A 16,014-nucleotide genomic window follows, 5' to 3' on the forward strand; every position below is an offset into this window, starting at 1 on the left:
ACTATTAATGAAGGACATGAGTACAACATAATCAGGTGTCCTAATCCAGTTCTTCTCCAGGCTTCTCTTCATGACAACAACCATTATAATTAATAATAATTAATAATGAATAATAAATGTCATTATAGATAGTAAAAAGAGAACAGTCAGATCATAAGCAAGCATTATGCTCCTCTGTGCATGTAGATAATTTTTATGTGCTCTCTGATTATACAGGCCTAGGGGTATGTTACAAATCAATATCTTACAAGCAGTGACAATTAAGTGGTATCTTTGATTTACCATAGTTTTTTCCAGTTCTTGGCAGGTAGCTTTGGCCACTGTGGTAAATGTTAACACCATTGTGGCTCTCTTCACTTCAGCTCTGTGTTGTATCTCCCTCTCTATGTGTCTCATATAACTTGAATCCATTTACTGAGCATTTGTCCTGCTGGTAGAGCGTCCCCAAATGCATTTTCTTAATAATGAACATCAATTTCCCAACATCTGGCCATTTTTTCAACCTATTCAAATCATTCTGTAATCTCGCTAAATCCTGGGTTCACCCCTTCCTTCCTTTTTATTGTTTGCAAAAGTGGACACCATGCAGCCATTGTCAATAGCACTTTGCAGAGTGAAGCTATGAAGCGGGACAAAGGAGATAAATTCTGAGTTAAAAGCAAAATAAAACAGAACAACAACAAATTGGATGCGTTTAGTAAAATGAATTTTTCTGTTTAAAAACAGTGAGGATTATATTAGTTACTGCAGCCCCAGGGCAGCTGTAAAACATAGACTGATAATTTATGTCATTTCTTCTGAACACTGGTTTCAACTTCTAAAACACAGAATTTCATTAGCAGCTACAAAATCACATGCTGCTTACGCTGTGTCTGAGATAAAGATCACTGTGTAAGAAATACATGCAAATGTTATGTGAACTCTTGAGCTTACTTTTGAGTTTAGGCAAAAAAAAATCATTGTAAACTTATTCCCAGTCTAAATAACTCACTCTTGTCTTGTCTTGTGCTCTTTGCTGTTATCCTTTTCATTTCAGAAAATGTTTTATACAACAACAAAACATGAGTATGTGTGGGAAGGGTTGCTAAGTGAACCATGTGTCCGATGCCCTTTTAGCCTTTATTTTCTTCTTCTTTCAGAGAACAGGAAAATGGTGCCTGGTAGTGCACATCTGTTTTTTTCAGTAGATAGGGTACCTAGTAAGCCATATTCTTAGCTGGTGTAAATCAGCATAAGTCTATTTAAGTCAATTGTTCTGATATGGATGCCATCCTAAGTAGGAAAAGAGCCTAATTTTCAAACATATTTAGAAATGACATACAATAAAAAAATAGGGAGTACAAATCTACAAATAAAATGCTGTTCACTATGTGCTAGTTTATGACTACACAATTGCTCTGAGCCAGGGACCATCGGTCTTGAGCTCTTATCTACAAGGCTCTTAGGAGCCAGTAAGCGCCAACCTGCCCCCAAGCACCAGAACAAGAAGTTCAGCTCCAACAAAGGATTCCAGTCCTGGGATCTGACTGGTGGCACTCTGGTGGTCCTGATTGGGTCTCTGCTGCCAGTGAATATAAGATTTAGCAGTTTGTGTCTTGTAATAAACACAAGCAGCAAAATAAGAGTTTTGATCTTAAATTAGCAGACTTAGTTTAGGGGCTTTCTGGTATATGTAACCATGGAGCAATGGCATTCACGTGTCAAAACTATTGGGAAATGTATTGAGGCAAATAGCTTACGCTAGCAGTTGGACCACTAATTATGGTCCCCTGAAATAGCAAACATGGGCAAAAGGCTGAGACCTAATCAATATGGTTCTAGATGTGTGGGAATGTAAGGGAAAAGGGTTATAAAAGATTGCATGACCAACCCCGACTTGGGTTATCGGGATGACAGGAGCGTGGAAATCTTATTGTCATTGCCATTTACAGTGCTTCTCTATTTCCTGCTCTTTCCATCTTCACTTCTGATGGTCTCCCTAAAATTGTATGTGCAGTTCTGAAGGCCATTTTGCTATATTTATATTGCTTTTCTATGGTTGCAGTTATATTTGTTCGTATGTGGGTACTCAATGAAGTCCTCATGTCTCTATAAATGTGACTCACCAATCTGATTCCCTATAAAAAATTCCAAGTAGCGGTCTAAGTAAAACAAAAACAAAAACCCTGATGTTAATGACTTGTGAATTTTGCACCCTAAATACCATTTAAATATTATGATTTTCCTTAGTGCTGCTACTTTGGAAGAATGTGTCTTTTGATTCCTTAAAAATACTTTAGTTAAAAATTCATTCAAAGTGTCTGAAGTTAACAGGGAAGAATATGACCCATTAACTTCCTATTAGTTTTCTACTTCTAATGAAATTCTGTATTCAGAAAAGTGTTCATTTTCATAGGAAGTTTCATTAAGGGATTCATAATCTTTAATATACAGGATTTTAAGGCTTCTTTTATTATGTAATCAGTAAAAGTATTAAGTATCAATTTTGCAGTTCCTTGGGATAAGAAATTCCACACGTATCACTGAGGACATATTAACTGCATACTTTTCCCACAAATTACCTTGATTTACTGACACATTCTGAATATGTTCAAAACTAATTATTCAAGGTGGACTAAAAAGAGCTCTTACATATGCAATTTTCCATGGTTTACAAATGCAAAGTCCTAGATATATACTGTATAGAGTCTACTTAGTTAGGATTGCTATTTTATTGTGATGCCTCACAGGAAACCAATTTAGCTGAATGACAGTGAATGGTAATGACTGATGTTTAATGGGAACAGTATTAGTAAGAATTTTGCTTAATGGGGATTTTGCAGTGTTAAGGAGTTAATGATGTTTAACCAGGAATCAATTGAAAGTAAGTTACAAGTTCAGTCTTTTAATAAGTAAGCTGCCATACAAAGATTAAAAGAAAAAATAAAAACAAAATACAGGGAGTGTCGTGAGGTAGGTGTACCCCATCACGGGGTGTCTGGTCACAAGAGAGGGAAGAGGCTGTTCTGCAGCTGGCTAGGTCCTATGCGGAAGACCCTATTGTGGGACTTGGTATTATGGCCTAGTGGCTGGAGTCAGCAGAGCGGCCCTTCAGCTCAGGGCAGTGTGGCCTAATGGACAGAATCAATACCAAAGCCCCTTACAGTCAGGGTAGCATGGCCCAATGGCCAGAGTTGATAAAGTAACCCTCATTGTCAGTACAGGCTAGTCTAATGGCCAGAATCAACATACGAGCCCCCTACAATCAGGGTAGTATAGCCTAATGGCCTAACTCAGTACAAAAGTCCCTCACAGTCAGAGCAGTGAGGCCTAATGGCCAGAGGCAATAAAGTTGCACCACTCTGTGGGGTTGCATGGCCTATTGGGAAAGTAGGGTGCCACTCAGAGGGGTGTGGCACCCCAGGTAGGGGGACTTGGGCTCTTCCAGCTCCTCCGAGCCCCAGCCCAGAGCCCTGGCAGTGGCAGGATTACTCACCACCGAATCAGCGGGGATCCTTCCAAAAGACGCTGACTGGTTCTTTGGTTCACCCACCGGAGCAAAGGCGAAGTCCCATGGGCTGCTTCTTACCCTGTCTTCACCAGTGATGGGCCACTGTTCCCATGGGTCTCCAGAGTCTTCAGGCGGCGTAGCACCTGATAGCACAGCCTCCTCTCTGGGTTGGTCAGCCCACCTGAAATCTGTCCGGGGCTCAGCGGGCCTTGTTTCTGGGGTCCGGTCCTGTAGCAGCTCCCTGGAGAGAGCCTGCAGTCTGTATCCTCTCCCTTCAGCAGCCTGCCCAGACTGAGCTTAGCTGCTTCCCTTTATATCTTGCCTCCAGGCTGAGCATGCCCAGCAAAGGCAAAGGGGCATGGTTTCCTCAGTCTGCAAAGCACAGTTAACCCCTGCAAAGCCAGGGGGAGGTAGGTGCACCCCATCACACACCCTACCCCTCAAGATAGTACTCGGCAGGGGTCTTTCCCCACTGTCCTTCCCTCCCGCCTGGAAGAAAGAGTCCGTGTTAGCGTGGGCCCTACCTGGACGGTGCGACACACTGAAATCATAGGGTTGGAGGGCGAGGTACCATCTCATAATCCGTGCATTCCAATCCTTCATGGTGTTGATCCATCATAGGGGAGTGTGGTCTGTAACTAGCCAAAAGGGGCTCCCTAGCAGGTAGTACCTTAAGGTCTCTATTGCCCATTTTACCGCCAGCGCTTCCTTCTCGATGGAGTACTTGACCTCTCGAGGAAACAGCTTCCGGTTTAGGTACAGCACAGGGTGTTCTTCCCCATCTAGTTCCTGTGATAGCACGGCCCCTAGCCCCACTTCTGAGGCGTCCGTTTGTAAAATAAATGGTTTTGAGAAATCAGGGTGGAACAGGACTTGTTCCTGGTAAGTTGCTTTTTCAATCCTCTGCTCACCGGATATTTTGCAGCCAGGAGTTCTTTGTGAGGTCAGAGAGGGGGCGGCTATCGTGGCAAAGTCTGGCATGAACCGACTGCAGTAGCCGGCCAATCCCCGGAATTGCCTTACCTTCCTTTTTGTCGTAGGGGCGGGGTAATCCCTCAGGGCCTGTACCTTGTCCACCAGGGGACGGAGCTGGCCTGCCCCCACCCTATGCCCCAAGTAGGTCACTTCTTTCCACCCGAGGTGACACTTGGCAGGGTTTGCAGTGAGTCCTGCTTACTTCAGGGCTTGCAGCACTGCAGTGAGATGCTGTAGGTGTTCCTCCCAATTTGTGCTGTAGACCACAATATCGTTGATATAAGCAGTCACATGCTGCCTGTGTGGCTGAAATAGTTGGTCCATCAATCGCTGAAATGTTGCCGTGGCCCCATGTAACCCAAAGGGCATGTGATTAAATGGTATAGGCCAAATGGCGTAGGGAAGGCTGTCTTCTCCCTGGAAGTCGGGGTGAGCGGTATTTGCCAGTACCCCTTGGTCAAATCTAGTGTTGATAAAAACTTAGAACTACCCAGTCATTCCAGCAGTTCATCTATCCAGGGCATTGGATACGCATCAAAGCGAGAGATGGCATTGACTCCCATAAAGTCTATACAGAGCCTCACAGTCCCATCAGGCTTTGGGACTAGGACTGTGGGGCTTCTTCATTCACTTCCACTACCCCAGAGCTCGAGTTCCTTCTGGACCACTTCCCACATTTTCCGGGGAAATGGGCGATATTTGTTGTGAACCTTCTGTCCGGGAATGGTCTCTATGTGGTGGCTGGTAATACTCATCCATCCTGGACAGGAAGATAAAATGGAGGGGAAGTCTTGGACCAGCTGCTGTAGCCTCGCTTGTTGCTCTGGGCTTAAATCCTGCCCCATTGTGATTGGTGTTGGGTCAGGGAATCCCCTGGCTACTGGCCCCAATTCGGGCTCCGGGGGTTATGGGGTGATTAGCAGGTCTTCCTGGGCCTTCCAGGCCTTCAGGAAGTTTACATGGTATATCCAGATGTCCTTTCATCATCCAGAGAATCTAACCTCATAATCCACTGGTCCCACCTGTCAAACAATCTCGAATGGTCCTTGCCATTTGGCTAGCAGCTTAGATTCTGATGACAGCACTAGGAGCGAGACCCAATCCCCAGACTCGAAGGTCCATAGCTTGGCCCCCCTCTTGTACCAGAGTTCTTGGGTCTGTTGGGTCTGGATTAAATTTTCCCAGGTGAACTATCCAAGCTTCCGAAGGCATTCCCGCAGCTGCAGGATGTAAGGGACTGATCCCGGGACCCTCAAATCTTGTTCCTCCCAGGTCTCTCAGAGCACATATAGGATCCCTCTTGGCTGTCTCCCGTAAAGGACCTCAAACTATGAGAATCCTGTCGAGGCTTGGGGGACCTCATGCACCGCAAACAGCAGTGAGGGGACTAGTTTGTCCCAATGTCGTGGATTGTCATCCACAAACTTCCTGAGCATGGTCTTCAGGGTTCCGTTAAATTTTTCCACTAGGTCATCAGTCCGTGGATGGTATACTGATGTCTTGAGGGCACGTATGTTTAATAGACGACACAATTAAGCCATCAATTTGGAAGAGACATTTGTTCCACAGTCAGTCAATATTTCCCTGGGTATCCTGACCCTGGCAAAAATTTTCAGAAGCTCTGCAGCTATGGCAAGAGCTGTGATGGTCTGTAGCGGGACGGCCTCCAGGTAGCAGGTCACATATTTGACTACCACTAGAATATACTGGAACCTGGATGCACTCTTCTCCAAGGGTCCCACTAGGCTGATCCGTTCGAAGGGTACTCCCACTTCTGGGAGTGGAATCAGAGGCGCCTGCTGTACCTCCTTTGGGCCTGTGCACTGACATTCCGGGCACGAAGCACAGAAGTCCTGCACTTCCTGGTGTATACCAGGCCAGAAGAACCCCAGTGATACACGTTGCAGGGTCTTCTCTCGTCCCATGTGGCCAGCCCAGGGCACCACATGGGCCAATCATAACAGCTCTCAACGCAACCTCTTGGGAACCAGCAGTTGGCAGAATTCTTCTCCGGACTGCAGAACTTAGGTCACCCGATAGAGACGATCATTGTGGATCTCAAATGTGTAGTCCCTGGGGCCATCTTAGTCCAATGCCCACCTGGTCTCCCACCTCCAGAACTAGTTCCCAGGCTCGGCTCAAGGTCGGGTCTTCCCTCTGTTCCTGAAGGAAATCCCCATCTAGCTCCAGCCACTCTTGGCTGACTCGCTCCATTGTCTAGGGCGCTGTAGTGCGTGGTGTGAGGTTTCTAGTCTGGCTGGAGGGACCCTCCTCCAGGTCATCCTGCCACCCCTGGTGCAGGAACTCCTTCCTTATGGACCCTGACTTCTCCTGCTCCAAAGTCCAGTCCCCCAATGCTCACAGGATTTCGCTGAACCAAGGCCAATCATGTCCTAAGACCACCGTGTACACCGAAGTCAGAGCTAAGCCCGCCCAACACTCTTCCTTGTGTTGGCCTATCTCCAGGCATACCTTGGTGGTGGGATATGACTGCACTTTCCCATGGATGCACTGCATATATATTGGTGCCACCTCTAGATCTGGGGAGTCCACCAAGCTGGCCCAAACCAGCATCTGGCTCCAGCCTGAGTCAATGAGGGCCATCACATGGGTACCATCCACCTGCCCGGGCACCAGGAGTTTGGTCGGGGCCTTTTTCCGGGCCCGGCGGTCTGCTGTCCACACCTGACCATAGGCACAGTCCATAAACAGACAGTCCCACCAAAAGTGCTCCTCTTGTCTACACTCAGAGCCCTTTGGGAACTTGGGCCCTTGAGCTGTGTCCTGGAGTTCCCAACATGCCTGGAGAAGTTCCTTCACCCCACAGGTTTAAGTGTATGGCCCGGCTCCCACCGGTGATCCGTGGGGGCCTCGCTAAGCTGGGTTTACTGTGAGGTCTCCCCATTTCAGGTCTTGGTTGCCGAGCCTCAGGGTTCCGGCTTCACCCCGCCAGTCCTTCTGGTTTGGGGGGTTGATGTTCAGGTCCTTCAGTGGCCAGGTAATCCTCCATCAAAGAGACAGCTTCATTCAGGGCCATTGGATGATGGTGTTGTATCCACTCCTTTGCCCCTGTTGGGAGGATCTGTGTGAATTGTTCCAATGCTATGAGCACCGCCACCTGGGGCCCAGTTAAATTCTCCGGATTCAGCCATTTCCAGCAATAGTCCTGCAAGCATTGGGCCACAGCTCGTGGTCAAGCTCCTGGAGGCTACTGCTCTTTGCAGAACCACTTTGATAGGTCTCCAGGCTAATGCTGGTATGGTCTAATATGGCAGCTTTCACACGGGAGTAATCCCAGGCCTCATGAGGAACCAGGTTGCGGTAGGCAGTTTGCACCTGGCTGGTCAAATAGGGGGCCAGTAGGGTGGCCGAGCCTTCAGGAGGCCAACAGGCAGCTGTAGCAGCCTGTTCAAAAGTAACAAGGAATGCCTCGGGATCATCACCAGGCCCCATCTTGGTGAGGCGCATGGGTAGCCCCACCAGGGTATCCCCTGGCCCTACCCCTGCAGGGATGGGCCTTGACAGTACTGCCAACTGTAGCCATGTCACAACCTGTTTGACTAGGCATTCCTGGTTGGTCTGATGCTGGGCCGCCAACTCTTGCAGCAGCTACTGTTATTTCTCCTGATGCTGGGTCATATAGAGCTGGTGCTGACTGGCGATCTGCTGCATCAGCTGTGCCATAAAACAACCCTCACTGTCAGGGCAGGGTGACCTAATGGCCAGAGTCAGTACAAGAACCCCTTACAGTCAGGGTATGTGGCCTAATGGCCAGAGTCAATACAAGAACCCCCTATAGTCAGGGTAGTGTGGCCTAATGGCCCAAGTCAGTACAAAAGCCCCTCACAGTCAGGGCAGTGAGGCCTAATGGCCAGAGGCAATAAAGTCACACCCCTCTGTGGGGTTGTATGGCCTATTGGCCCATTGGGAAAGTAGCACACCACTCAGGGTGGAGGGGTGGCACCACTCCTCCAAGCCCTAGCCCAGTGCCCTGGCAGTGGCGGGATTACTCACCACCGAGACAGTGGGGATCCTTCCAAACACGCTGACTGGTTCTCCTGTTCACCCACCGGAGCAAAGTCTGCTGCTTTCCTGGGCTGCTTCCTAACCTGTCTTCGCTGGCGATGGGCCACTGTTACCACAGGTCTCCGGGGTCTTCAGGCAGCATAGCTCCTGATGTTGTAGCCTCCTCTCTGGGTTGGTCAGGCCACCTGGAATCCATCTGGGGCTCGGCAGGCCTTGCTTCTGGGGTCGGGTTCTGTAGCAGCTCCCTGGAGAGAGCCTGCAGTCTGTATCCTCTCCCTTCAGAAGCCTGCCCAGACTGAGCTTGGCTGCTTCCCTTTATGGCTTGCCTCCAGGCTGAGCATGCCCAGCAGAGGCGAAGGGGTGTGGCTTCCTCAGCCTGCAATGCACAGTTAACCCCTGCAGAGCCAGAGCGGGGTAGATGCACCCCGTCACAGGGAGATATTTACTCCACCCTCTATAAAGCTCCTGGATTCATAGATTCCAAGCCCAGAAGGGACCACTTTGATAATCTAGTCCAACCTTCTGTTTAACACAAGCCATAGAACTTCCCCAAAAGAATTCCGAGATCATATCTTTTGGAAAGACATCCAATTTGATTTTAAAATTGCGAGTGATGGAGAATACACCATGACCCCTGGTAAATTGTTTCAGTGGTTAATTACCCACACTGTTAAAACTTTATGCCTTATTTCTAGTCTGAATTTGTTTAGCTTCTACTTCCAGCCATTGGGTTATTCTTTTTTCTGCTAGATTGAAGAGCCCATTATCAAATATTTGTTCCTCGTGTATGCACTTACAAATTGTGGTCATCACCCCTTGCCCTCCTTTTTTAAACTAAATAGATTGAGTGCCTTGACACTATCACTGTAAGGAATGTTTTCTAATCCTTTAATCACTTTCATGGCTTTTCTCTGAATGCTCTCCAGTTTATCAACATCCTTCTTAAATTGTGGACACCATAACTGGTTACAACTGATAAATACAATAGTAAAATAATATCTCTATTCCTACTCAAGATTCCCTTGTTTAGTCATCCAAGGATTGCATTAGATTGTGAAATCAAGCACTGAAAAATTGGGAAATGCCAGATTTACAGTTCCATGCAAAATTTTGGATGCACAAGGAGACATAATTAATCTGTGCAATCAATGAGGTAGAGATAGAGTTTTGCTGTTGTCTTTAATGGGAGCAAAGTAAGGCCAATGCTCAGTACTTCTTCTCATTCACAAAGAATTGTTATCCCATTTCTCTTTTATAACACAGATTAGGGACTCAACCCTGCAACTAGATCCCTGTGAGCAGACTGTTGCAGAGCCCTATTTACTTCCCACACAGATCTACTTGCAGGATTGGGTCTTATGTTTCCATCTGACATAAAGTGTAAACATTTAGATTGATAAACCATCATACCATTTTTGCATATCATTTATCATTCATCAGTGAAAGAAGAATGACTATAGACTGATTTGGGGGATAAATGTATCCCAAAGTTACATTTAACAAAGATTTTCTACATGTTTATAATATGATAATAGATGCAGTTTATCCGATTCCTTCTCTATTTATCATTACAGAGAGAATTTGGACTTATTTTTACAAAAATGCCAGAGTCATTTTACATTGTTAAACTTTCTACTTTTCATTTTGAATGTTCCCTAAAAGGAAGTTATCCCTAGAAACACCCATGATCTGCATCATTCATGACCCCATGTTGTTTTGTGGGTCAGTAAAGAGAGTGTTTTAATTGGGCTAAATGGAGCATATAAAAAGACCAATGAACCATTGTGAGATTTCTTTGTATGAATCAAAACAGGCTCAACTGATTAATTCTGCAATTGTCTTGGTTCCCAAAGACCCATCTTCAAAATTGGTAACTCTATATTTTATCATATCACGTATTATTTTTTTAAATGTCTGAACGACCAAAGTTCTTTCATCAGAATTAGATGTACATCAAACAAAAATGCTTTGCTACAGAATGTTTAAATTTATTGAAATGTAAACTAACCATACTTTTGCAGCCAAACAGATTAAATTCTTACAGAGTGATTTGTTCTTCAGATGACATATTTATGTTTGTACCATAAAAGCATTTCAATAAATGTTAATTTGGTAGATTTTCAAATATTACTTTGTAATCTACTATAAGATATAAAGTGGGATTTTCAAATGCACTCAGTATAGGCCTAACTCTGAGGCCATTGAAGTCAATGTTTGAACTACAATTGACTTAAGTGGTAGCAGCACTGAGCACTTAAAAAAAAATCACACCCATACATTTGGAAATAGTTTGAGGGGGTTAAAAAAAATATCAGATATAAACTTGATCAACAATTGTGGTGGGGGTTACTGACAATTGTTTATTACTGGAAAGAAACCAGTACTTAGAAATTAGAAAAGGAGACCTTAGGTAGTTGTTAGGTTCTGTTCACTCACTTCTCACTGCTAGAGCTGGGCAGGAAATAGTTTCCCCATCCTGTGAGTGTTTTTGAGATTCTGAATTATTTTGCCATCACAAATCACAATGAAAATTTTCACAAATCAATCATGCAAAGACCACTTCTGATAGGGCCAACCAAGCATTTCATTTTGATCATTTTCAAACATTCCATCTTATTTTGACCTTTTTTATGTTTAAAACTTTTTTTAGTATAAATTAACTAAAACTTTGAAATGAAAAGTCATTTCAAACTGAAAAATGAAAATTTTCATTTCTAAAATGTCAAAACAGGACTTTTTGACAATTTCTAAACTTATTTTTACCAACCTATTTTTCAATCAGGAGATTTGGAAACCAACCCTTGCCTGTGAACAGTTTCAGTTTCAACAAACACCATTTTCTGATGAAAAAATGTTTCCTTGGAAAATTCCCGACCAACTATATTTACTGCCACTGGCTGGAAAAACAAAACCATGTTTTCTATTAAATGTGAGAAAAAGAAGAATCAAATTAAATTTTTTGAGAGGCATAGTATCTCTTTTTTCCTCTATTCAAGCACTGAATGAAAACTGTTACTCAAAAATGTTCAAATGCTACTCAAAAAGTTAAATAGAGGGTATCCCCTGTTATGGCCTACCTGTTCTGATTTCATAGTAGATAGGATCAATGCAGTATTCCTTTTAAAGTTTCAGAGATGTTTAAATGTCTTCTAAATTAGCCAAAATGAAAATACAACGGAGGTTGCATTTACATTACATGTTATTTATTTATATAACACCAAAGTATTGAGAAAGGGTAAAATTCGACAGCCAAAATAAATATCTCAACAACTTAAATAACTTTGTACAATTCTGCCAATTACTGTATTTTAAATAATATAATCTACAACTTTGCTGACATACATTAATTGTATGCTGTTTAAGTTGACTGAATTGAAGGAGCTGTTATTTTGTGATCACTAGCATGTTTGAACAAACTGCTTTTCTTTATACCACATGAGGTTTGAAGACGTTTTTCTTTACAAAAATAAACTGTTAGAAACATACAGGCTTACCCCTACCAGGTATTTGACTCTCAATACATTGTTGATGTATTTAGATGGGACATATCTGGAGCTATCATTGGTACTGAATGTGGAACACTGGAGTCAGGTTCATCTATGGTATTCCTCAGAGATGGAGAGAGAAAACTATGTACTCCATATATGGACACTACAGGTTATGGGAACCTGAGATTTTACTTCAGCATGGGTGAGTATGTACTTTTAACATATTTGGGACACGCAAAACATATCAGACTAGAATTTGAAAAAAAAATTTGAAATCCTACAATCTGAACCAAAATACGCTAAATATCTTCTAAAGATGATAGCTTTGAGTCATTCCACCTCCACGCTGGTGTGGCTTCTTTGATTTCAGTAGATTAACACAGTGGAGAATCAGGCCCAATTTGTTCTGTCTGAAGTGGGAGTTGTCTCCAGGTGGGAGCTGTTGTGTTAATTTTAGAGAGAGAAAATGAGGCCATAGAGTCATAGGTGTTAACATAACCCAGTCACTGTCCAGCATTAAACAGTTTTAAACAAGATTCCTGGTTTGATATGCAGAGACCTCAGCCTGCTTAGTACCATAGCAAGCACACCATTAAAAATCCTTTTAATCTTTTATTAAAAATACAGAAAAGAAGGAAAAACAGTTAATGCAATTGAAATGTAAAATATTAAATAAGGCTTTCATTTTAACAACATCCCTTGTTCTCTTTTCCTGTAGCTGGAGAGAGCCTTTACCAGGAATAAAGCCCATTTTTGACAGTCTCTTAGGTGGCAATAACTGTCCTTCTGGAAAAAAGTGAAGTTAGTTGAGATAGGCTGAAGCTGTTGTTATTGCTGTGTTATTAAAGTCCAATCCCCTTTTCTAGAAGACAAAATAGGACAAACAAACATGAATGGGAAAGGAAAGAACAGCAAAGATAAAAATGCAACTTTTTCTGTCTCTGATGTTGACTTTCACTTACAGCCTCACTGCTGGAAAAATACAGGCCCAGCACATGGTCTTATCAGCCATTCTGAGACCTGGCAAATATACATTGGGCTGTTTAGGGCATTCCTTTAAGCTGCCTCTTTCTGGTCCCAGGCTTACAGCAGTGTTGCAAAATATACAATCCTGGCCAGCTGAGCCGGACTCTGCTTAGACAGAAGGCAAAAGAAGAGGAATAAGAAAGAGAAGAAATAAGGTGGGGAAGGAAAAGGACACATGAGGAATAGAGCTTCACATCCTAGATGGCATTTGGGATTCTACCAGAGCCAGTGGAGGTGACAATGTCATCTGGGTCTCTCTCTCTGGCTTAGTCTCGTCAGGACATTTCAAAGGGAACAGAATGAAAAAGACCCACGGTCCCAGGAAACATTGGGGGGCAGCCATAATTATGAATCTCCTACAGTCGCCATTTTTCTCACAAAGTCTGTTTCTTTAAGAAATCCCAAAAGGGAGTGATGGGTAGAATAGGCCATCCCCTCATTATTTTGTTCATCAATCTCACCTAACTTCTGACTTGCTGCATTTAATCCATTGATTTATGGTTCCACATCTGCCTTGTTGCCACATATGGTCTCAACACAGTGCTTCGGTTATATTGGCAACACCTTTTTGTTTAGACTAACTCAGTCATTCTGTATTTCACTTTTAATAATTTTTACAAACAACCTTATGTAACAGTCTGGGTTGGACTTCTGTTACCTTTTTCACATCAAAGTGTACAAACATTTGTTATTCCAGGTAACCTAACAATGTTACAAACATCCATCCACTTTCCCACAGTTAGGCTCACAGCTGAGGAAGGCCTTCTAGGCCTCAATTATTACAACAGATCATGTCTCTGTTAACTAACCCACAAAATGGTTTCTGCTCCTGAGCTACTAAGCCATCCCCAGATTCATGAATAGCTGCCACAATAATGTCTTCCCCGAGGGTGAAATTCAACCCCAGAGCACAAGGTCCACACAAGAACTCCACAATACTGAAATACTATATTAAATGTTTAAGTAGTGCTGAGGATTGTGTGCAAGCCTTTTGCAATGGGATGAATTTCACCCTGAATGGTTTTCTTGGGGGGCAATGGTAAACTAGCAAGAATAAAAGATGAAGTAAAAGCAAAAAGTTTCCTCTCCAAATAAGAAGGCTGCTGTCAGTACAACTGTATTAGGCATTCACTGTCACAAATCCAAATTCACACAAATGTTTGTTGGGTGGGGGGAAATCATCCAATATTTTGTTGTATTTTCCAGGAATTTAATGCGTACATGTATAAATAAAGGAAATTCCACATGAAATTTATTCTCTCAACACAACATTTGGTTTTTAGAAAATAGTGAAGAAAATAATGGGATGATAAAGGAGGAAGCATGGATTAAATTAGTGACCTTCCAAAGCCACCTTTTGAGTCAACAAGAAAAAAACCCTTAATTCATTGATTCGAAGTCCTGTTGTAGTTACTCTGAATTGTCACACATCTCCCCTGTGTTACATAATTTACCAATAAAGCACAGGAAAGGGAGGTTGCCTTATTTCCAGGTCTTCCAGGCATTACAACACCTGCAAGAGAAACAGGAAAGAAACTTTGCCAACCTTCTGAACTTACAGGAGAGGCTGTCAGCTCAGCAAGAGTGGTGGAGAAATTGGGTGATGGCATTGAAAACATAAGCTATGCCTGTTTGTAGCTAAATGCATAATAGTGTAAATATTCAGGTATACAAATAAAGCCTCACAGAAGCAAGTAGAGCTTTCATAGTACAATGTAAATCACAGCAAAGATGTAAGCCTTATAAGGCTTTTCAGAACACCCTTATAATTGGCCATCTTTGCTTGACAAAGCAATTGAAGTGTTTTATATCTGAAATCTTACACACTATTTGAAAGAGCTTCCTCATCCTGTTTTTTAAACCAACCTGCAATGTCAGCGTGATACAGGAAAGCATGAAACTTCCTTTTTTCAGTTACAGATACCTTGTTTTAATATTCGTTATCCAGGATACCAAATGGAGCTATGCCAATAAAATATACTACCATTAGCATCCATTGTTGTTTAAAGCCATTCTATCTCTATTGCAGCATTTAAAGAATATGTCCAGCCCAGATTTGCCTCCACAGCTGCTACTACATGAAAGCTTTACAAGTCTCTTGAGCTCTACAGATATGGAGACACTGCCCCAGCTGAAACCCTGTTCCTTTGCAGGGGGGAAAAACAAGTCACAAACTCTACCGTGTCCAGCTCCCTTTGAGCCCATGTTAATGACATTAGGGAATAGGGGCACACAGAGCAAGATGCACAGTGCATTTTCCCAAGCAAATTCTTGCCTGCCTGCCTGCCTGTTAGCCAGAGAGGAAGAAGATGAATAGATTCATGGAGTTTAAGACTAGAAGGGACCATTATATCATCTCATCTGACCTATATATCCCATGCCATTAAATTTCACTGTTCCCCTATATTCAGCCCAATAACTTGTGTTTGACTAAAGTATAACTCATGCTTAGCTAACTGTGCTTCCCAAAGTATCTAGGAAGTAACTATGGATAAATTGGGAAAGGGAGGAAGAAGGGGATGCGGCAACCTTTCCATGCCCAACTGAGGGTCCACTTCCTGAGGCAGAACTGCTTAGGACCTCACTGCCATAACAAGGCTTTGGGACACAGGACTAGCACCCTCTTCACATCCACGAATGCCAAGTATATTGGGAGAGCCAGCAATAAGGTTGCTATGTTAATACTAGTATTTTTAATGTATATAGCACCTTTCATTCAGAGATCTCAAAGCAACTAGCAAATTCTAATTAGTCCTGCCAACAATACTATGGATTATATAAACGTTATTCTCATTATACAGATGGGCACAGGGAGTCTTGGTGAACTTGCCCAGAGTTACACACCAGGTCTGTGAAAGAGGAAAATAACACAGAAATCCTCCTGACTCCTAATCCCATTCTTAAACCACTACACCATGCTCCCTTCCATTGAGCAATGGGAGTTTGGCCGAGTAAAGATTGTCTCTCTTATTCCCTAATGAAAGTACTGTAAATCACAATTACAAATGG

The 16,014-nt window shown here is 43.2% G+C and overlaps 1 protein-coding gene across 2 annotated transcripts in view; it reads left to right on the forward strand.

Annotated features, from left to right (window-relative positions):
• Positions 1–16,014, forward strand: part of RELN (reelin) — a 449,490-nt gene that overhangs the window by 274,011 nt on the left and 159,465 nt on the right. For both annotated transcript variants that reach the window (XM_073328520.1, XM_073328521.1), the window contains exon 12: positions 12,030–12,181. In XM_073328520.1, the coding sequence (XP_073184621.1) occupies positions 12,030–12,181 (152 nt within the window). The remainder of the gene's footprint in view (positions 1–12,029; positions 12,182–16,014) is intronic.

The sequence above is a fragment of the Lepidochelys kempii genome, chromosome 1 (genome assembly GCF_965140265.1).
Source record: "Lepidochelys kempii isolate rLepKem1 chromosome 1, rLepKem1.hap2, whole genome shotgun sequence".
Lineage (NCBI taxonomy): Eukaryota > Metazoa > Chordata > Testudines > Cheloniidae > Lepidochelys > Lepidochelys kempii.